This window comes from Phacochoerus africanus, chromosome 2, assembly GCF_016906955.1.
Source record: "Phacochoerus africanus isolate WHEZ1 chromosome 2, ROS_Pafr_v1, whole genome shotgun sequence".
Classification (NCBI taxonomy): domain Eukaryota; kingdom Metazoa; phylum Chordata; class Mammalia; order Artiodactyla; family Suidae; genus Phacochoerus; species Phacochoerus africanus.
In genome coordinates, this window is record NC_062545.1 from 56,913,561 (window position 1) to 56,937,908 (window position 24,348).

General features: G+C 37.1%; 1 protein-coding gene across 2 annotated transcripts in view; it reads right to left on the reverse strand.

The window, feature by feature from the left end:
* Positions 1–24,348, reverse strand: part of RNGTT (RNA guanylyltransferase and 5'-phosphatase) — a 205,861-nt gene that overhangs the window by 124,834 nt on the left and 56,679 nt on the right. For both annotated transcript variants that reach the window (XM_047760902.1, XM_047760913.1), the window contains exons 9-10: positions 17,068–17,203; positions 5,437–5,508 (exon numbers count right to left, since the gene is read on the reverse strand). In XM_047760902.1, coding sequence (XP_047616858.1) covers positions 5,437–5,508; positions 17,068–17,203 — 208 coding nt within the window. The remainder of the gene's footprint in view (positions 1–5,436; positions 5,509–17,067; positions 17,204–24,348) is intronic.

Genomic DNA, 24,348 nt, shown 5'->3' on the forward strand with positions numbered 1-24,348 from the left:
GGCACAGCAGAAATGAATCTGACTAGGGACCATGAGGTTTTGGGTTTGATCCCTGGCCTTGCTCAGTGGGTTAATGATCTGGCATTGCCCTGAGCTGTGGTGTAGGTCACAGATGCGGATGGGATCTGGCATTGCTGTGGCTCTGGCATTGCTATGGCTCTGGCATAGGCTGGTGGCTACAGCTCGATTAGACCCCTAGCCAGGGAATCTCCATATGCTGTGGGTGTGGCCCTAAAAGGACAAAAAGACGAAAAAATAAAATAAAACAAAATGCCTTATTCAAGTAATCTGGCCCCCAATCTACCAGTTCATTCTCATTTCCTGCTATGTCCCTCACCTCATCACACATCAAGTACACTAACAACCATCTAATGCACCCGACCTCTAAGGCACTCCTACAAGATTATTCTGTATCACTTTCTGCATCTGCAATTCCATGCTTCAGTGACTCAACTATACCCAGAGTAAGCTCAAACACTCTCACCTCTCCAGTGCCTCTCATATGCTTCTACGTGTTTCATATATCTTTAACATTATACTTATGGTATTATAATTATTTATTTACATTTATATTCCCATTTTTAAGACGAGTGGTCCGAGAATTTCTTTGGGTTTTGTGTCCAATCTAAACATATATCCTAACAATTGTTTATGACACATGCAAATTAATTTTAATAAATTGCAACATGCACAACTGTAAGTTATAAAACAGACAAAAATTGATTTGATAGATTAAGAATAAACAGAAGTTCTCCTATTTTCTCCCCAAATCCCAATAAACTTTTGTGGGAGTAGCCTTCTTCAGAGGTCAGTGCACTTAAGTAGGAATTCCCTGAAGGCAAGAAATTATGTCCTATTCATCTGTATATACTTAATACCAAGAACAACACTTGACATATAAAAAAATTATCAATGAAATTCTTGCTGGAGAAAATAATAAACTAAGGAACTGAAAAGTTTTAAACTATTATTTCAAAGATTTTTTTTGAATAACGACCTTTATTTTGGTGATCCAAAATAGAATGGTTAACCATCAATGAAAACTCCATAGTAAATTAAAGAATTAAATATATGATGCTTTCAATTATGAATATAACCTAATATCAGAAATGTGAAAAAAATGTGACTTTAAAATAAATGAAATATGGTAATAGGCACTAAACAAATGCTTACTGAATGAACGATTATAGACCTAGAGATAAAAAGTATAAATTAATCATTTTTTACAGCAAAATACAAATTTCCTAAACAAGACACAAAAGCAAAATTCTGAGATCTAGTGAGTCTGATTTCACTAAGATGAAAAACTCCTGCACAACAGATATTAATTTGGAAAACATATTGTTTGCTACATATACACCTAAGAAAGGATTAAAATCCAGGCAAGATAACTATTATAAAATTATTCAAACTTGTAATTAAATCACAAAAGAAAATTCAAACAAGTAAAAATAAACACAAAGGATGCTTAACTTCATTAATTATCAGAGAAAAGTAAATTAAAACAATCCAATTGGCAAAAATGTTTTTTTTTGTTGTTTTTTTTTTCTTTTTTAGGGCTGTACCTGTGGCATATGGAGGTTCCCAGGCTAAGTGTCTAATCGGAGCTATAGCTGCCGGCCTACACCACAGCCACAGCAACACCAGATCTAAGCCACATCTGGGACCTACACCACAGCTCATGGCAATGCCAGATCCTTAACCCACTGAGTAAGGCCAGGGATTGAACCCTCAACCTCATGGTTCCTAGTCGGATTCGTTTCTGCTGTGCCACGATGGGAACTCCAATTGGTAACAATCTTAATGTCTGATAGTATCAACTGTGCATAAAGTGGCACAACTACTTCTGAGGGGAATTTAGCAACACGACAAAAAAGCTGAAGCTGCCAATTTAATGAGAATTTCCATGATTTAGAGATGAGGAACTGGATTTTAAATAAATACCTCCCCGGTGATCACACTCCCAAAATGAGAACTGTCCTAGAGAAACTTGGACATATATGCAAAACAAAAAGTAGATAAAAAATACTGTATTCCATACAATAGTAGTATAACAGCAAAATATGGAGACCCAAATGTTCATCAACTGGAAAAAAGATAAATTTTGTATATTTATACAATGTAGCATGCAACAGGAACTAAAGTGAGTAAACTAGATCTATATATATTAATACAAATAAATCTCAACAAAATAAGGTGGAGCAAACGCTGGATACCATAGTACAGTCCAATGACATTTATGTAACATTAGAAACCTTGCAAAAGAACACACTGCATACATTTTATAGATCTACACATAGGTAGTGAAGGTATTAAAAACACTCATGGAAAAAATAAACACCAAATTCAGGGCAGAAGCTGATTCTGGAGAAGATCAAGAATGTCATGGCTCAGCGGAGACGAACCTGACTAGCATCCATAGGGATGTGGGTCTGATCCCTGGCCTCGATCAGTGGGTTAAGGATCTCGCATTGCCATGAGCTGTGATATAGGTCACAGACATGGCTCAGATCCTGCATTGCTGTAGCTGTGGTGTAGGCCGGCAGCTATAGCTCCAATTCGACCCCTAGCCTGGGAACCTCCATGTGCCACAGGTATGGCCCTAAAAAAGACAAAAAAAAAAGGAATGAGAGAGGTGTGCACAAGAAAATTCCACTAAATCTATAATGATTTATTTCTTATTAAAAAGAAAGTCTCTGTTTGGGAAGAACATCTTAGGAACTTGTTTGAAAACCAGCGATTTCAGAATTTGTGAACTATTCTATCTACTGATCCTAGACTTGAGCTGCAACAGGCCCCAACTAACCTAGCCAGTTTCAGACCAGACCCCCACAACCTTGAATCACTTCTTTCCAATACCTTTATTGTCGGTCCTGAAGTCAGTGGCCTTTGTAAACTGGCAAACTCCTTGGTGTGCCTTACGTCTGAACTCAAGGCGAGATTCTGTCAGCAACCAAGGACCTCTGTTGAGTCTTGAGCTTTTCTTCTCCTTGTAGGGCTTGTCCCCATACTTGTGTACAGAGGTACAGTTATACCACCTCTTAAATTTTGTTAGTATGTCATGTGCTGTGTTTCATATTGCACCCTTAAAGCTCTCTCCATGTCTATTTTAAGAATCCAGCATTGTCAGTGAAATTTTCAGTGTTAGTAAAATAGTATTATACCCCCCCCAAAAAAAGAAAGTCATGTAAAAATGGCAGAATATTAAACTTCAATAAATCTGGAGATCAGTATATGAGTATTTCTTATATTATTCTCTATTTTTGTGCATACTGAAATTTTTCATAATTTTTTAAAGAATTACAAAGCTGTTATCTAAGGCAAAGCCCCCAGGCTAAAAACGGAATCTACTGAACAATATTAAAGCCGAGCTTGTTATCAGGAGGCAAAGGAGACAGTGCACCCCCATTCTCAAAGAAACAAGGCCACTTCTACCCTTTACGTCTTGTTATGGGCCAGTGAACACTGTTTCAAGATCTGTGATAAGAGTTAGACAATTCTGGAACTCATTGCACTTTTGAGGAATATAGGAGTCACAAACAGAATAAAATTAAAACGGTTTCTGACTTTAGTCTTTTAAATTTAAACCTGTTTGAAATACAAAAATTCAACAAAAAACACGGTATATTGATTGAAAATTTCCAGGAAAAAGTAATCTGGATTAATACAATCCTGAATTTTAATACTGTAATTTAAAATGTATACCCCTAGAGTTCCTTCTGTGCCTCGGCAGATTAAGAACCCGACATATAGTGTCTGAGAAGGTGCGGGTTTGATCCCTGGCCTTGCTCAGTGGGTTAAGGATCCAGCGTTGCCACAAGCTCCACTGGAGGCTGCAGATGTGGCTCCGATCTGGCATTGCCGTAGGGGTGACATAGGCTGGCAGTGACAGCTCTAATTTGACTCCTAGCCTGGGAACTTCCATATGCCACCGGTGTGCCCATAAAAAGAAAGAAAATCATAGTAATAAAATAAAATATAACACCCCAAAAAAGAGCTTTTTAAAAATTTTGTTACAAAGGGTGGGGGAAAAAATATAATTGTAATGTATACATGTAAGGATAACCTGACCCCCTTGCTGTACAGTGGGAAAATAAAAAAAATTAAAAAAAAATTTAAAAAAAAATTTTGTCACAGGAGTTCCCGTCGTGGCACAGTGCTTAACGAATCCGACTAGGAACCATGAGGTTGCGGGTTCGGTCCCTGCCCTTGCTCAGTGGGTTGCCATGAGCTGTGGTGTAGGTTGCAGACGCGGCTCAGATCCCGAGTTGCTGTGGCTCTGGCGTAGGCCAGGGGCTACAGCTCCGACTGGACCCCTAGCCTGGGAAGCTCCATATGCCGTGGGAGCGGCCCAAGAAATAGCAAAAAGACAAAAAATAAATAAATAATAAATAAATAAATAAAAATTTTGTTACAAATCTTCAAAATCTTGAAACTTAACACTTTTAATCCCAGAATTCTTAATTGCTTCCAGTCTGTTTTGAATACTAAGTGGTTATGCAATTAGAACAACATGTCAAGAGGAATGATTATACCCTTTCATGGATATACACCACTGAAAAAACTCCTTGCATTTACAGAAGTCATCTTGTACTGCCTAAGTAATTTGGTCATTCATACTATAATTAAACATTAACAGGAAAAAAAAACATTAACAGGCATCTAAAACTAGAAAATGGGTTGAGAATATTAATTCCTATTTCTTTTTATCTATTTACAACAGGCAATTTTATATTTTGTTTTTAAAGTTTCCTACTTGTAGGAATAACATATTTGTGCCTCCATGTTACAGTCAACACTCATAGTTTCTGTTGACTTTTTTTAAGTTACAGACAACAATAAAATTTGGAGTTTTTTGGGGTTTTTTTGTTTTTGTTTTTTTTTTAGGGCTGCACCTGTAGCATATGGAAGTTCCCAGGCTAGGAGTCCAATTGGAGCTGTAGCTGCTGACCTACACCATAGCCACAGCAACACCAGAACCAAGCCACATCTGCAATCTATACCACAGCTCTATAACACAGCTCCTTAACCCACTGAGCAAGGCAAGGGATGGAACCCACGTCCTCATGGATACTAGTCAGATTTGCTACCACTGAGCCACAATGGGAACTCCTGGAGACTTTTTTAATTGAGTACAGGGTAACTAAAATGGAAAACTTTCTATTTTACAAAATGGAAAGTGTTATCACAGTTAAACTTATAGGGGTTTTTTACATTCCAAGTTCCTAAAGAATCCAAAGGCAAAGAAATGTGCAAAGTATTAGGCAATAAAGAGAAAGAAAAGATATACCAGTATTTACAAGGTATCAAATGAGTAACTTGAAAGAGGCATCATTTTTCTTTCCTATTATATCTAAGGCAGTAACATTTTTTATTTGTTAAAAGTCAATTACCTCAGTGACAATTTTTATTTTATAAATTACAAAAGGTACTTACATTGAATTTAATTATGTCATATATCAAATATCTAGGAACAGCCAGTCCATTTACTCTGTCAATAATCATTTCCTTGAAAAAGAAAAGAAAGTAAGCTTATTCATACTTTAATAGCAATTTCTTTAGTTTGGTTAAAATATAACATTTACACAGAAAACACAAAATCATATACAACTTGATGAAATTTCAAAATGAACACACTTATATGCAAATCAAATCAATAGACTGTCAGCAACCCAAAAATCCTAATCATGAATTTATTCTATACTACAATAATGACATCACCTCATTATATTTTTTATATTAAAATTACTATGCTACATTTTATGTTTGAATTACAAACAACTATTAGGAGGAAGAGACTACACATTTTAAATTCCAAATATCAGGGATATTTAAAAAAATTAATTTTGTTAAATCATTATTGCTTTAAATTTTGTTATACGCCACTTATTTTAACCATAAAGTCTACAGCCATAAATGATGCCCTTACTATATATGAAATCCCCATGTGACCATATGGTCTTTCTTGGTTTCATATCTCTCTACTATAACTAAAGGGAACAGGTAAGAGAATATATATTCCATATCACAGCCATTAAGTGAAAAGAACTTAAATTCTGCACTCTGAGAGAAAAGAGATAAAGGACATTTAAGGGTAATTATAGGTATATACTGTAGTATTTTATAAAATTTTAACTCTTAATAATAGGGTTTAACCTAAAGTTATTTTTCTTTCCTCATTTTTCCCCTAGGAAACTAAGCAGAGCTTTTGTTAGCTAATTTCATGACAGAATATCCACACACAACCATCTAAAATTACAAAGAACACAATGATTAAGGATAAAGATATTTTATAGTTTTAAGAAATTAATACCAATTGATTTCTTTCTCAAATCTGTTAAGCTACAGACATTTATTTATGGTTACCATCTTGAACCCAACACTTGGCCCAAATCATTTTCATTATTTTAAACTGTTAATGGAAGTATTTTATTTAAGTACTTGTATCTAAGAATTTTATGAGCCAACAAGGTGGTACCAAAAACAGGTTTCAATTAACTATTAAATGTGTAGCTGGAAATTAAGTGGACTTCCAGGTTCAGAGAGCAGACATCATAGAATTTCCCTCCTAAATTACCTGCTAAAATGAGTAAATGCATATCTTCTTTGAACACTAAACATAACAAAAAAGAAAATTTATAGAAAAAGTTCCTGTTGTGATTCAGTGCATTAATAACCCAATGTTGTCTCTGTGAGGATGTGGGTTCGATCACTGGCCTCGCTCAGTGTGTGAAGGATCTGGCATTGCAGCAAGCTGTGGAGTAGGTTGCAGCTGCAGCTCGGATCCAGTGTTGCCATGGCTGTGGTGTAGGCCACAGCTGCAGCTCCGATTCAACCCCTAGCCCAGGAGCTTCTACATGCTACAGATGTAGCCATGAAGAAGGAAAAAAAAAAAAGAAAAAAAGAAAAAAAAAAGCTATTTTCAACCAAACAAAACAAGTAAAAAGGAATAAATAAACCAGTAAGCTTTAAAAACTCACAGCCATGGGAACTACCTACCAAGATTCTGGTAAAACAAAAAGGCATAGCAAAGCTTGGCTCTAAGTGCACTACACTCCCAAAAGCCCTACTTGTGAAATGACAGATTTTTTTTTGGTAATTGTCACTATTACACTCAAATATAGAGAAGCAAACTCGGTAGTTATTCTTTTCTTCTTTTTTCCCCCTCTTCTGACTGAAGAGTAATTAAATAACAGAACACTCTTCTGCTTGAAATAAAGGCTACAGGACTCCATGCTGAATTGGAGAAATAATCTGAGCATTACTGGAATAAAATATGGCTCCCAAGAAGCTGAAGAAAACATCCACTCAGTTTTGAAAGACAAAACCCAGAAATTCAAAGACCCAGCACCTAGGCTGTGTTCTTCTCAATGACCTCCTCACCACAATGTCCTCCTTCCCCACAGCTGCCACTACTGCACGAGGTTACAGAAAAGTAGGTAAACACAAAATACCTAAGCCTAAAACCTAGCTAAGAAAACTGGACTGCACTGTTGATGGGATTGTAAAATGGAGCAACCACCAGGAGAGAAGTATAATAGTTCTTTCAAAAAATTAAAAATAGAGCTACAATAGGATCCAGCAAACCCCACTTCTGAGTATATATATCCAAAAAAATTAAAGGCGATGTCTTGAAGAGTTATATGTAGACTGGTGTTTATAGCATCATTATTCCAACAGTTAAGAGGTAGAAGCAACGCAAATGTCCATCAACAGATGAATGCATAAATAAATGTGGCACATACGTACATGGAATATATTCGGCCTTGAAAAGGAAGGAAATCTATCACACACTTCAACATGGATAAACCCTGAAGACATAATGCTAAGTGAACTAACCCAGTAACAAAAAGACAAGTACTACATGTGATTTCAATTACATGAGGTGTCTAAAGCAGTTAAATTCATAGGAAGTAGAATGGTGGCTGATATAGGCAGGGGTAACGGAAAGCTATTTAACTGATATAGAGTATAAGTTTTACAGGATAAAAAAGTTCTGGAGATGTGCCACATAGTGTGCATACAATTAACACTGCTGGAGTGTAGCCTTAAAAATGGTTAAGACAGTAAATTTTATGTTACATAGTTTTACCACACTTATAAATAAAAATTAAAGACAAATAAAATCTAGTTTAGAAGGGAAAACAGATTTTCTCTTCTGACCAAACTGGAAAAACAGACCCTAGATTTACCTTCCTTCCCGAAACAACCAAAGATATGGACAAAATATATGAAGAAATGATCTTCAAGGCACTGGACATCCAGCAACAAAGGACAGGAACCCCTAGGAGACAGTAAATAAACTATTTGAGCCCTACAAGTGTCCCAGCTTATTGATCAAGGAGATTTTTCCAAGCTTCAATCAAGGCAGGGGGATCCCAGTAGAGCTTAGCAGTCTCCCTGAGTTGAGAAAATAGGACAGACTGTCTAGGGAGACCAATGAGGCTAGAGTCCACCTAGACCCCCATGAATATTCTACAGAGTATGCATGTGAAGAAACTACTCAAGGCCTATCAAACAAACACCCAAAAATCTCACAGAGAATCACACCTGGCATTCACCAAGGTTGGGAATAATGCCTGTTACCACCAGCCAGATTAGAAAAATCTCAAAACTCATAGGACATTTGAGTACTCAGAAGGCTCTTGTCTCGGTAGTGGAGAATAATTATTCCTAGACTAAAGACTGCTCTAGTCCACGTAGTAAAGCTTAAAAACTAGACTCAAAAGCTACAAACTAATTCCAAGTAAATTAACTGCATCTCAAAACAAAGCTAAAAAATATTTATAGGAATACACAAACACCAAGCCCCAAACAAGGGAAAATTCAAAATGTCTGACATCCAATCAAAAATTACCCAGTATGCAAAGAGACAAAAATATACAACTCATAAAAAGAAGAAAAATCAATCAAAACAGGCCTAAAACTATGAGAGATATTAGAGTTAGCAGGGAAGAATATTAAGACAGCTTTATAACAGTATTCCATATATTCGAAAAGGTAAGCAGAAACATAGAAGATATAAAAAGGACTCATATTGAACTTCCAGAGGTGAAAACTATGCCTGAGGTGAAAAAATATCATAGTTGGGACGAACAGCAATTTAGACACTGCAAGAAAAAATTAGTGAACTTGAAGACAAATCAATAGGAACTATCCAAAATGAAAGACAGAAAGAAAAGTTTGGGGTTTTTTTTAATGACAAGAACATTAGTTATTAAATCTTCAACAGAGGGAAGGGTAAAAATGCATAACAATGTTCTACTTTTGGTGAAAATTGCAAACCCACAGCTAAAAGATGCTCAAAAAAACCCCTAGGAAGCCTGAGAGGAGTTCCCATGTGGCTCAGAGGGTTAAAGATCTGACATTGTTACTGTGGTGGTGTCGGTCCAATCCCTGGCCTAAGAATTTTCACATGCCACAGGTGCAGCCAAAATAAATAAATAAATAAATAAATAAATGCAAGAAAGAAAGAAGGAAAAGAAAAAGAAAAAGGAAGGAAGAAACCCTGAAGAAAACTACACCAAAGCACATCAACTTTATATTCCTCAAGAGCTTGTTAGAAGTTGCTCCACTGTCTTCTGGCACCAAATACTGCTGTGAGAATCTGAAACTTGAGTCCTTCATTATGGACCCTATCAAAAAAAAAAAATCCTGCATGTTTTGACTTTCCTATCCTCTGGACTTTTCTATATTCCATTCTCTTTAGTTGAAGTCCCCAGGCATCCAACCTTCTGCCTACCCATTTAGTATTTCCTGAGCCCCAACTATACTCTATCACCTAAATGCTGGAGAAGTTAAACACACAGTCCCTACCTTCAAGGGACTTAAGAGTTGCAGGAAGAGAGGAAAATATAAAAGTAGGCTGGTCTAAGGAAAAGTTTTAGTTTTAATGATAAATGGCCATGTAGATAGAATAACCTTGGTAGCTTATTGTCTAAAACAGGATACTTTTAAGAGTGAAAGAGACTGTTACTAATAACTATACTAAGACAACAAGTGTACACTTACACTATTCCAGCCAAATAAGGACATACAGTATAAACCTAAGGAGAAGGACCAGTCATTTCTACTTGAAGAATAAGAGAAAGGTTTGATAATAAGACGAGTGACCCATTAGTTGAATCCTAAAAGATGTGGATATTTTCCAGCAGGACAGTGGATGGGCCAAATGGTATTTAAAGAGCATTAAAAAAAAAAAACAAAAAAAAAACAGGGAGTTCCCGTCATGGAGCAGTGGTTAACGAATCCAACTAGGAACCATGAGGTTGTGGGTTCGGTCCCTGCCCTTGCTCAGTGGGTTAACGATCCGCGTTGCCGTGAGCTGTGATGTAGGTTGCAGACGCGGCTCGGATTCCGCGTTGCTGTGGCTCTGGTATAGGCCGGTGGCTACAGCTCCGATTGGACCCCTAGCCTGGGAACCTCCATATGCCGCGGGAGCGGCCCAAGAAATAGCAAAAAGACAAAAAAAAAAAAAAAAAAAACTGGTAAGCTATCCAAAGCTCAGTATAGATGGGACTTATGGTTCATGGGCTCATAGGCAAAGATGATGCTAAAGATTTAGGCATGGACCAGATACATGGAATACTGAGCTGTACTTTAGCTTTCATGCTTTGGGCAGTGGAGAACCACCAAAGGGCTTTAATGAGAAGTAATTAAGTATCCTCTGGAAAACCCGTGGGCCTTCATCTCAAAGGAAACCCATTCCTTGAAATCCTTTCAGATAAAGTCTACTTAGTTCTAATCACAGTCCATCCAGGTGATGAAAAAGTCTGGAATTAGATAGCAGCAATGGATGCACTATCCTGTGAAAACCAAAAACACTGAATTACACACCTTAAAACAGTGAATTATATTTCACTTTTTTAAAATAAAATAAAATTTTAAAAAGAAAAAATTCCTAAAACCAGTTCTACAGATTGAAGGGAGATGAGAGAACCTCAGCTATACAGCTTATAGTAAATGTCAGCTATATATGTGTTGATTATACATGTTCTATAAATATAAGCACAACAAAATGACTATAAGGAAATACATCAAAATGTTAACATGTAATCTCTTCTTGATAGTTAAGTTTTTTCTATAACATGCATACTTTCTAAAATTATAACAAGTATGCATATTTATTTACAAAAAATTAAGACAAAAAGACTTGCCATTTTTCCAAGACTTTCATTATTAACTTTAATGATTACTTGCTATATCCTCAAGCAATATACTAAGCCTCAGTATAAAACTGAATTTCACTAATTTGTTTCAAGTGAATTAATGCCATATTTCTAAACTCCGATTTTCCACATTCTGTGGGTCAAAGGACATAAGTGAGAGAGCAAAACAAAAGCTTCAACAGTCACGTCTTGCAGCCAGACAATTAGACGGTTTGAGTTATTTCTGGATTTGGAATTTTACAAAAAACAATTTGCAAATGAAAATGTAGAACAGGAAACTACAGAGGACCGTTTTAATTAACTAAGTGGAAAAACAGTTATGGCAACTATAATTCTGGTCCAAGTAAACTGACATTATGAATCATATTGCATTTTAAAAACTTCTAAGAGTCTATTATGTTGCTCTCAGTTACCCAAGTTTGGGGGTGAAAATAAACAGTATTGCTAAGTTAAACCTGCAGATGGTTAAACTTCTAATTTTTAAACACTATTTCCTATCTAGAATGCCCTCAGCCCATGCCCAACAAAAATCTCTTTCTATAGAAATCTTGCCATATCGAATGCCAACTCCTCTATAAAATATCTTTAGTTCCTAACTAGATGAAATTTACTTCTCCTCCATACCACCAAAGGACTTGTTTTAAATGTCAATCTTCAAGTTGCTGTTTTATTCATTACCTATCATTCTCCACTCCTACCCACCGATGTGACATGTCTCCAAGGTGAGGCCTTCCCCTCAACCTTCTAAGCAATGCCTACACTCTTGGCATAGCACGTGACAGGAACGATAAATCACACTAAACTGCCAAACGCCATAACTTAGAGGAGTTTTTTCCTTCCTTTTATTTTATTAATTACAATGCTACAAAAAAAAAAACTGTATCTTAAATAAAATGAAGGTAACAAAAAGCAAAATAAATATTCTTGCCCTTTCTGTGAGCTATCTACCAGGGCTGCTGTAGTGGTCATGCAGCTTATATAGAGCGCAATTCCCGGGGTGCCAGTCACATCACCTATGGTGAGAAGGGCACACCCTGAAAATGTGCAGTGAACAATACTTCCAGCCTAATGAGGTGGCTCTATCAACCACAAGGAGGTATGTGCGCACACATGCCGCAGGCACGTGTACAGACGCACACACAGATATGTTAAAAAGTTTACGGTATTATGTCAGAATGATATTTTACTACACACTGTCACAGGAATGGAAATTTACTAGTAACCCTACAGAGCACACAGTATAGATAACTGTTTGCAACTCTCTAGTCACTCATTGCTCAGTCTACATCTGCCACTCAGTCTCAACTAACTATACTAGCTTCTTTCCTTCCTTCTGATCTTTAGTACACAGCTCACTGCCATCCCTTCTACCTGGACTCCTGGTCCTTCACTAGGACCCATCTAAATTTTTCCTTAACCTCATTTCCACTGCTCTTCTCCACTCTACCTCAAAGTCTCACTCTTTCTAGGTCACTTCCTGAGCAGCCTCATCAACCAAAATTATACCTCAGAAGTACCTAATTCAAATATCCCATTCTTCAATCACAGTCTTCCATCTTCTGGCTTGCACACTCCAAAATGTAACAGGTCAATTTTCTAAAATGCATGTGAGGAGTTCTCATCGTGGCTCAGTGGTTAATGAACCCTACTAGTAACCATGAGGTTATGGGTTCAATCCCTGGCCTCACTCAGTGGGTTAAGGATCTGGGGTTGCCATGAGCTGTGGTGTATGTTGCAGAAGCGGCCCGGATCCTGCATTGCTGTGTGCTGTGGCTGTGCTACAGCTTCGATTCAAACCCCTAGCCTGGGAACCTCCATATGCCACAGGTGCAGCCCTAAAAAGACAAAAAGTCAAAAATAAAAGAAAATAAAATAAAAACAAAAAGCACTGGAGATGGGGTCAACAAGCATTCAGGTCATTTGGAAAGTAGTACTCCCTCTGTTAAACAAATAAATACATATTTTATGCATGTGGTTCTCATTAGGATAATTCTATCATTGAGAGTTTAAGTTAACAGTCACAAGCTACTCCCTAGTATCCCACTCTCTGCTGGTATAAATCTGAAATAGAGGAGCAAATTTGATTTGATTAAGACAGGAAGCATTCTCATACAAATTCCACAGAATATTGGCCAGATATAATTCAATCGACCTCATGAAAAAGGCTCAACAGTGAAAAAGTGAAGAAATATCTAAGTACAAGAATAGCATCCCTGTAGAAAAGAGACTTAAAGTTGTGGGAAGTTACAAAAAGATTTAGAGTCCCTTTTACCGCCAAAGAAAAATAGTGAAGGTACAGCAGAGAGATAAATCACACAACCAAACATAGTAAACAGAAAGATAAATGGTCTGGAGACAAGAGATCACTCTGCAGAGAAAAATATAAGCTTCTTGTACAGATTTGCACATTAAAGCATAACATACTGAGTTCCCTGGTGGCGTGGCAGGTTAAGGATCCAGCGTTGTCACTGGCTTAGATCACTGCTCTGGTGCGGAATCAATCCCTGACCCAGAACTTCCGCATGCCACAGGTGCAGCCAAAAGAGAAAAAAAAAAGTATAACATACTAATTCAGCACAACTTCTCAATCAAATAGCCGTGTTCACCCAAAAGCTAAAGAAAAGAGAGCAAAATCTAAGTGGCAAACTTTAGAATAGCCAGGAGATTGGGTGTCCTTGGACTATCAGGCATTAAGTTGCATGCTAAAGTTACAGAATTTCAGTCAACCTCAAACTACTAGTAGAAGACCAACATATTAATGTAATGGGAAAGTGAATCAAGAAACAAATAGCAGCACAGGGACCCATATTCAATATTCTGTGATAAACCATAATGGAAAAGAATATGAAAAACAATATATATATATGTATAACTGAGTCGCTCTGCTGTACTGCAGAAATTAACACACTGTAAATTAACTATACTTCAAAAAATTTTTAAAAAGAAACAAAGATATAAGGGAATCCCATATACAATAAAAATGATATATCTAATTAAAAAGGAAAAATAGACTAGCTGAACTAATCTACCTAAACTGAGGCAACAGTTTAGACATGTGAAAATAAATAAAACTGTATCCCTATCTTATTCCTTTTACCAAAATGTATCATGGCTAAATTAAACATTTAAATATATAAGGAAAATCATAAAAATATTAGAAGGAAATATGGGTATGACAATAATTATGAAGAAAAAATATATTTTTCTAAAATTACATAAAAGCCAAATATTAAAAACCAAGGTGTTTATAATTTACCTACAAAAATGTAAATTTGTGCCACAAAAGCGCCAGAAAAAATTAAAATACATTTTTTCAAAATATGTCATAAAGTAATATCCCCGGAAAAAACTCCTCATAAATCAGTAAGTAGAAGATGAACACCCACAGAAAACTGTATAAAAGATTTGAATGGGCAGCTAAGAGAGGAAAGAGGGGCACTCTGTACTGAACTATATAAAGTAATAAAGGAAAAAATGAAAAAAATGTTAAACCTCCTTAACAATTCACAAAAATTAAGAGGCAAACATTTCTTTCACTATGTGCCAGACATTGCTATCAGCACTTTATAAACTATCCAATTTGATCTTCACAATAGCACCAAGAACTAAGTGCTGTTATTAGTCTAACTTCACTACAGATGAGGAAACTTTATGTAAGTTATTTAAGGGGCCTCATGTAATAACCAATGGAGCCAGTAAGGCACCATTAGTTAGAGTTAGGGCTCTTAACCACCATGCTGTTACGGTCCCTTAAAATTTAAGTCTTTTAAAATTAGATTTTAAATTTTCAAAACCCAGTGTTTCAGACAGCGTACAGATCCTTTACATATGGTTCGCAGAACTGTACATGTGTTCCAACTTCCTGGAAAGAAGGGTGGCAATTATACACAACAATGTTTAAAACAGGCATGCCCTCAAATCCAGCACAGTGAACACGGTACAATACAGCCTGTTACTGTCCCTTCCAAGGGATGACTACTCCTCTCGTACTTCCAGTGGTGCCCCTAACAATGAGTTCCTGGCCTCCATTGTCACTCCTCCATGGGTATATCATTCAGGCAAGGCCCTTTAGAATCCTTCCTGGTGTTGATATATGGATATTGGAAGAAAAAGTTCACTTTCTACCTGGGTTGCAATGCAACTTGCCTCTCACATGCAAAGAGCCTTCATGCAGAATGAGAAAAGAAAAAGAAAGAAAGAGACAATGCCTAGCCAATTATCACGTGAGCCCCCAGATTCAACCTGAAGAAAGCCAAGCTGAAACCTAATTATTAGTGCCAATTAGTTCTTCCTTCTTCAGTTACTTTAAGTTGGACTTCAGTTACTTGTAAGCAAAAGATCTTTAAACACACATTACAATCTCACTTCTAAGAATATCAATTATAAAACTGCATAATTGTGAAAGGAAAAAGGTATAAGGATATGCATTCAAGTGTGTCTTAAAATAGAGAAAAAAAAAAAACTACCAAAAAATCCCATGTCCACCAAAACAGGATTGGCCAAGTTAATTATAGAATTGTTTGTCAAACTTGCCTGATTAAAATCACTTGGGCACTTATTAAAAATACAGCTATCTTTGCCACTGGATGAGTCTAATTCATTCATTCTAGGATAGGTTTTTGGGACGGACTGATATTTTTAACAAGCAACCCCCTATAATTTTCATAATCAAGATAGTTTACAAACCCCAAATTACAGAGTTTACATATAGAGTGGTCTATTACCCACCCTTTTATATGAGAAAGGTCCAAAACACACTGCTAAGTGAAAAAAAGACAAGTTACAAAATACATGTAACATTTAGCTCTTCTCATGTAAAATTATGTATAACTTGCCATGTTTGTACATATTTGACCAAAGCACTCATTTTCAAAGGGCGGGGTACCTGTATTCAGAATCTTACTGGGACTGGAAGGGGTCCCAACTCCCCAAAAGATTCTGATACACATCTGTTTAAGAATCTATGCTCTAAGTTGCTATTACTAACAAGACTGTGAATCACTCGGGAGCAGATGTAAGAATGAACATTCTGGCACAGAGGAAAGTCTGGAATAAGGTTCATCGAAATGGTAACAGAAGTTACTCCAATAGTAGGGTTCAGGTGATTTTTAACAACATTTTATAATGTTTTGTATTATTTTAATTTTTACTTACAACAAACCAATACTTTTAGAATTGGGGAGAAGAAAGCTGTTTGCATGGGAGAGAATAAGGAGTTCCCTGGTGGCTCAGTGGGTTAAGAATCCGGTGTTGTCACTGCTGTGGCTCAGGTTCAATCCCTGGACCCAGAACTTCCATGTGCCATAGGCGTGGCCAAAAAAAAAAACCCAAAAAACAAAAAACCAAGCACAGGAGAGAGAGTTAAAGTATTTTTTTATCGAGTGATTTTATGATTATTAAATACAGATTTTTCTGAGTGGGAAAATTCTTACCAACTTTCAAAATTCAAATGTAAAAGTACAGGGATTGCTTTCAAAGGCACGACACTCTTTGAACAAGAACTATTAGACCATATAGCTATAGAGCCAAGGGAAGATGTGGTATGTTATATCACACAATTAAAATTCAACTGAAAAGCAGAACAATAAAATAAAATGAGTCTTTTTCAATGAGATTTTTTTCAATCACAAAAAAAATAAAATAATTTTGCTCCCTTACTCTGTATCTAAAACAATGATCATGCGACAGACAGTAATTACAGGTAAGAGATAAATGGAATTTAATATCCTAATAAAAACTAGATTCAATTTTTTAACTGTCAATTATACATCAAAAAAAACTTTCAAAATTTGAATTCGATTCCAAATTTCCTATTTAATCAATAAAAATATATATTTACTTGCATAATAAAGAAAAACAGCAATGTTTAATTTTGTTTAAAAGTTAAAATATGACTTACCCCATCTAAAAGAGTGTTTGATAAATGTATACGGAGATCTTTACGAAATGGAAATTCCAAATTTGAAACATGAAACACTGAATTATCCCTATCAATCATAAAAACTTCATTTGTGCCATCAATCAACATCATATACCTGTAAATGAAACATTAAAAAAGTAATATTAACAGTAACATTCAGGAATAGAGTTGTAAAAACAATAAGGTCCTACTGGAAGGCACAGCACAGAGAACTATATTCTATATCTTGTGATAAACCATAATGGAAAAGAATACGAAAAATAATTTATATATATATAACCGAGTCACTCTGCTGCAATTTAGTTCCCAAAATCCTCCTCTACATGCTTTCCAAAAGCACCAATTCCTAAGAGACAGGGAGAATCTAGGCGTCTTGAAGAGGTCAACCTTGCCCTGGGTGGGGTTTCAAAGACAATTTAAATCAACCTAAGAATAGATCAAATAAAAAAGCATTGTGAAACCTTCTGCAAAAATGGAATTGAAGACACAATCCATCATGTTGTTTAAGGACCTAGGCCAGCATTTTGCAAAGCTTATTATTTACTTTTAGTATTTCATGACAAAATAAATTAGGGAAACAATCTATCTTCCTCTTAGAAAGTTAAGATACATATCAGGAACATTTAGGGTTACAAGAAAACATGTTAAGGAGTTACTGTTTTCCTGGGTCTCTCCATGTATTCTGGAGATATACATATTATTAAACTTTGTTTTTCTCCAATTAAAAAAAAAAAAACACTAAGCCTGTTTATTTTATTTAGCCCACTATTTCCTAAACTTAAACCTGTTATCTGTTAATACTGGGACAGAATCAGTGTTCTAAATTAACAATCTGAGAAAAGCTGGCTTATGCTTAGAATTCAGAAAAAAGAAAGTTTCCCTTTTCTGATCATATGATGATGATAGAAATTATATTTCCCTTTTTACTGGCTGCCCAGAAACTCAAAATTAAATTGTTCAAATAGAATAAGTATTAAATCCCAGGGGGCTGGTACATTTGCTTTTTCTCTCATAATTACTCTCTTTTCATTTTTCTTAAATTTTTTTTTTATTTTTTGCCTTTTCTAGGGCCGCACCTGCAGGATACGGAGGTTCCCAGGCTAGGGGTCTAATCAGAGCTACAGCTGCTGGCCTATGCCAGAGCCACAGCAACACGTGATCCGAGCCACGTCTGCAACCTACACCGCAGCTCACGGCAACGCCAGATCCTTAACCCACTGAGCAAGGCCAGGGATCGAACCCAACCTCATGGTTCCTAGTCGGATTCGTTAACCACTGCGCCACAACAGGAACTCCTCTTTTCATTTTTAACACATTTATTTGACACACACGTATGTATACGTATCTCATTAACGGACTTCTCTTTTTACTTCAAGTGGAATATCAAATAAAAGAAAATACTATCTAAGTACACTTAGGTGTAAACAGATTTAAAAGACCAGGGAAGAAAAGATTTTAGAAGATGGAATTCAGGAGTTCCCGTCGTGGCGCAGTGGTTAATGAATCCGACTAGGAACTATGAGGTTGAGGGTTCGATCCCTGCCCTTGCTCAGTGGGTTGAGGATCCGGCATTGCTGTGAGCTGTGGTGTAGGTTGCAGACTCGGCTCGGATCCTGCATTGCTTTGGCTCTGGCGTAGGCTGGCAGCTACAGCTCCGATTCAACCCCTAGCCTGGGAACCTCCATATGCCGCAGAAGCGCCCAAGAAATGGCAAAAAGACAAAAAAAAAAAAAAAAGAAGATGGAATTCACTGTAAAGGTTTGATCATGGCAAACTCAGCTTGCATCCGCAGAGGTATCAGAGAAATTATTTAGTAGTTGGTATTTAGGGATTCTTCTGCACATATAAACTTTTAGGCTTTGGAACAAAAGTTTCTGGGATGTGATTTTTGGTTTGAACTCCAGTCATTCCAGAGCACACGTTTATGTATTATGTGATACCCATGAAATCCCTATTTCATGTTAGAAAAGGAAGGTAAGGAATGTAGAAATATTTTCACATCACTCCAAAGTCTCTGAATGGACAGATTCTTTTTTTATAAAAGGGGGAGGAACCATCCCATATATTGTCCGATGCTGGCTTAGTATATAACTATTTTTCCACCTCCAGTAGACATGGGTCACTAATGCAAATAATTTCTTATTAATTATGAAATTATATCAATTGCAAATTTAATACTTAGAATTACTAAATTATTTGTGTTATATCCATTCTCATTAAAAGACAAAAATTAAAGAGTTACTGCTGTGGCACAAGGGATTAAGGATCCAGCATTGTCTCTGCAGCAGCTCAATTCACTGGTAAAGCATGTGTTCGATTTCCAGCCCAGCACAGTGGGTTAATAAAATGTGACATGAGTCGCGGCTGCAGCTTGTATTCAATCCCTGGCCTGGGAACTTCCATATGCTGTGGGTGTGACCAGAAAAAAATAAATAAAAGATAAAAATTAATTCATAAGTTTCACTGAATTAAAAAATATTGATTCGCTTTTTATATAAAGTATATATATCAAAACTATATAAAGGAGTTCCCGTGATGGTGCAGTGGAAACGAATACGCCTAGGAACCATGAGGCTGCAGGTTCGATCCCTGGCCTTGCACAGTGGGTTAAGGATCCGGTATTGCCATGAGCTGTGGTGTAGGTTGCAGACTCGGCTCAGATCCTGCGGCTCGGATCCTGTGTTGCTGTGGGTGTGGTGTAGGCTGGCAGCTATAGCTCAAATTCAACCCCTAGCCTGGGAACCTCCATATGCCGCAGGTGCAGCCCTAAAAAGCAAAAAAAAAAAAAAAAAACTATATAGAGAACAGAAAAGCTAAATTTATAAGCTGCTTTACTTTACTGGTTTTCCAGCTTGACTAGAAACAATCCTTCGGGGCAGTCACTGTGATGTGAGAGAGCTAATGGAATAAAACCACCAATTACACATTAACACAATTTAGGAAATACATAATTAAAGAAGAGGAAAACTGATTAAAAAAAAAAAACTAACTAGCAGCATCACAGAGTCCTAATCCACATTCATAATAGTAGTCTGAGAGTAAAATATAAAAGTCTTATAAACATCTTAGAATTTAAATTTATCATCAGTATTCATTGTTCAAATATTTGTTAATGCAGAAAGAGATTCATAGTATAGTCAATGAAGAAAAAGCAGGATAAAAATCAGAATGTATAATTATGAGGGTTAGGGAAATAAAACTTTGCATGCATAGGAAAATAAAACAGGGAAGTCTACACCAAAATGTTAAGAATTACCATCTCTATGCAGAATTATCAATGATATTTGCTTTCCTCATTATACTTTCTTGTACTTTAAGAAATTTTAGAAATAAGCACAAATGGCTTTTATAAGTGGGGGGGGGGGATTAAAGCTATATAAAAAAAAATAGAAATACAGTCTCATCAGAGTCTGAAAAACATTTTCCCTTTGGCAATAAAATGAGATACTAAACTTCGTTGGTCATACCACACCTTCAAAATTAGCAGGTATTTCTCCTCTCCTATTATAAAGCATTCATGCTAGAGCTTTTTCGTGGGCAATAAAAACAGAAAAGTTGATAATTTAAATTGATTCATTTCACCACCATCTCTATCCACTTGTACCACTTCCTATAAAACTCACTATGGTTTTTCTTTTTAAATGATTAATCAATTAATTTTTTTAATATTTACTGAAGAGTCAACCAGGTATTGGGCACAGATGCTAGAAATTATAGTAAACAGCACAGGTTCTTCATCTAACCTCATATAATTTATACTCATACCAAGAAAAGAAGATGTTAAACAAATAATCCCAACATAATAAATACTAAAAAAGTACAAGACGTCACAGGAGCACATAAAACATAGAATCTGTCAGAGCTTGGACATCAGGAAAGGCATTCCAGAGGAATTCTCATACGACTGATAATAACAGCAGGCTATAAGCACTTAGTGAGCAATGACCATGCACCGAGAAGCATTCAAAGCTCTTTACATTAACTCAATTAAGCCTTACCACAACCTTACCATGCAGGGAAAAACACTATCCCCATGTTCCAGATGAGGAAACTGAAACCTCAGTAAGTTAAGTAACCTGCCCAAGGTCACAAAGCTGGCAAAATAGAAAAGCTGTCCTTAAAACCAAGACAAGAGCCTATCTCAGCCACCTCCCTCTACAGTATACTGCCTCTGACCTGCACTGTGCAGGAGTTCACTAAGCAACCATTAAAGGGGGAAGGGTGAAGAGAAAGGGGACAGGTGTGTGGTGATAATCAGGGCTTGGTATACACAGTCTACCAGATGCAATATCCTTGAGATAAAAACAGAAGGTACATGATCTGGCAAAAACAACCAAAAATTCAGAATACAGAAGCATAGAAAAAAGGGGTATAGCATGGCTTGAGACTAGAGAAGTAATCAAGGACTTGGTGTTTAATGAAAACTATTTTTAACTTTATTCTAAAAAGTGGAAAGCCCCTGATATGAGAAACAGAAACCACATGGGTAATTCAAACACACGAGATATAATAGAGGAAACAGGTTACATGGATATTGGAAAGCTGAAAAGGTAACAAAGGAAGATGAAGTTAATCTAGAGATGAGTAACTTGGGAAGCACTGCCCCCCAGAGGGCTGCAGGAACAAAACGGAAGGGGCTCTCGGGAGCCAAGAGCTTGGAGGTAGGGCACTGTGAGGTCTGAAAGATGGTGGGGAAGTCCATGGGGCTGAGGACTCAAACCTCTAAGGAAGTGGCACCATACTGCAAATGGACCTCTAAGGAGAGGAGCCCTGCAGCTCAAGTATCTATCTCTTCGGAGGAGGAGATCCAGAGGGAGGATGCTCTAAGTGCGGAGAGGACAGAGGGTAATGGGTGAGGAAATACTGGCAGCACTCATCTGCCTGGGACACCCCGTCCAGAAGCTGGTACCCATGAGTGGGAGCAGTACGGCTAGTCCTGGGAATGTCAAAAGGAGCTGGAGACCAAGCGAGAGTTGTCATGTGCTGCTGGAGAGACAAGGAAACCAGAAACAAAGGAAGTCCCTTCCCTCGACTTCCAAATTCCTGCCAGTGCTCCCAGCAGTAAATTCCAACAGGAAGGGAGCTGGCAAAGGAGTCTGAGAAATGCAGATTGCAGAGTCTCCTACTACAGTTTCAAAGAGTGGACCAGAGCTGAGAAAGAGTAGGTAAATAAAGAGCAGACCACTGAAAGCCTTTCTGCAAACTAGCAATATAACCTGATCTGCATTTTTAAGAGTTCACCTTCACATAATGTATACTCCTAAAAGGTAGGAACCAATCTGAAGACCAGAGAAATTACGAGGCTTCCATAGTACAAGCGGGACTATAGTGGCAATGATAACTCAGAGGTAAGTGGATACATTCAATACATGTGAGAGGTAGACTGACAGGACAACGTGCTATTGATTGGCTACGGGGCCGAGGGAACAGACGCTGAGGATGACTTCCAAACTTTGGGCAGGAGGAAGGGGGAGGCCTGCATTTGCTGAGCTATGGTGCGATGGAAGAGGAAGGAGTACCTGTTCAGTTAAATTAGGGAGGAGTGACAGACAGGATATGGACATGGATATTTTCACTTTTACACTGGAAACCAAAAGGCCCAGACATTCTCTATCCTTGTCTTAGCAGGTTGGAAACAGGCTCGGGATCTAAGTCAGACAACCTAACGCTCCCTTCCCAAAACTTTTAACTTGAGTGACAGTGAAGCACAGGAATAGCTGAAAAATGATTCAGTGTGAGAGCAGAGGCATTGTCAGCAAGTGCCAACAGTGGCTTCCTACTCAGTGTTCCTATGCTTGACCTTGGCTCAGGTTCTTGCTGCCTGGCTTCCCTTGATTCCTAGCCATTTTCTGAGACTGGTTCTCCTGAGAGCCTTCCAATTTATTCCTTTGCCTAAATTAGCCAAAGGTGATTTCTGCTGCTGACAGTCAATGTAATAATGCTAATAGATGTGCTGGTTCTTTTTTTTTTTTTCCATTTTGCCCGCTATATACAGCTGAATTCAAGTATGTTACATATGCCTATGACGTAACCCGCCCATGATGTCCCCCAACCTATCCTCAATCCCAACAGTTACATGATATCAGCATTTTACATAATAACATCATGCCAAGAGATATGCCATTTGTTTCCTGTCCTTCAACAGAGATAAGTGTATGTCAAGTCCTGAGTTTACCTTCCCTTTGTATATTTCCCTCCTAAGGACGCACTGTCAAATATCTACTGTTTCTCTACCAGCTACATTTCCTCTCATTTCTATTCCCAATAGAATTAGTACACAGTCCCTGAAACCTAATTCTCAAGGTTGCAGAGATATACAGATACAGAGTCAGGTATATTAAAATTTCTTATAAAGAAATTTCAGTTTAGGGTCACTTCCCCACATACAATTATAAACCTTCCTGACATTAGAGCAGCTGGTCAGACTCTGCCCCCTTCTCACCAACACCTGTCAGAGCTTATTCCAAAAATGATACAAGAACAGCTGACTTGCTAAACCCCAGCTTTCTTCCTTCGCCATGGGTGCTTATGCACACTTTGCCTTTTTCTCTCTCTAGCTCACCGCTCAGCAAATTTTATCTCTGGTAATCTCTTTTGCAAAGTATATCCAAGTCCCCTTTAACTCATTTTTCCCTCGTTTCTTTAAACTCAAAGAAAAAGGAAATGTATGTTATATATATTTTACAATATTTTAATGAAAAAACATTTTCCTCCTTTTCACCTCATTCACATAGTTCCAATAATGAGCCTGAGAAAGCTCTGATCAAGGCTAGTGACACATCTGTATCAAGCAAAATTAAGGTTTTTTTTAAAGTCAGTAAGGTTTTGATCCACTTGGACAAAATAATCAGTGTCACAGAGTCCCCTCAGGAATTAAGCAAGCTTTATAGGCTTGGGAAACTAACAATCATTCAGACTACAATTCTATGGAAATACAACCTAAAGTCCACCAACATACACTAAGAAATCTCAGAAGAAAGACTTCAGATAACTTTAAACATCATTGTTTGCACTGCTTCCACGAAAAGACCAATACCTGATGATAAAACAATGTAATCCTACACACAGCCTTTACTTTCAAACATAATGGCTATAATCTATTTATCTGACACAAATAATAATTCAACCGTGAAAACAAAAACTATTTGAAAGAGAAGTGAAACTTTACCTTATTTCATCCTCCCAGAAAGAACTCATATTAAGTTCACTCTTATTTTCACAGTAACAAATTAAAGAGAATACGCACACAAACAGTAACAT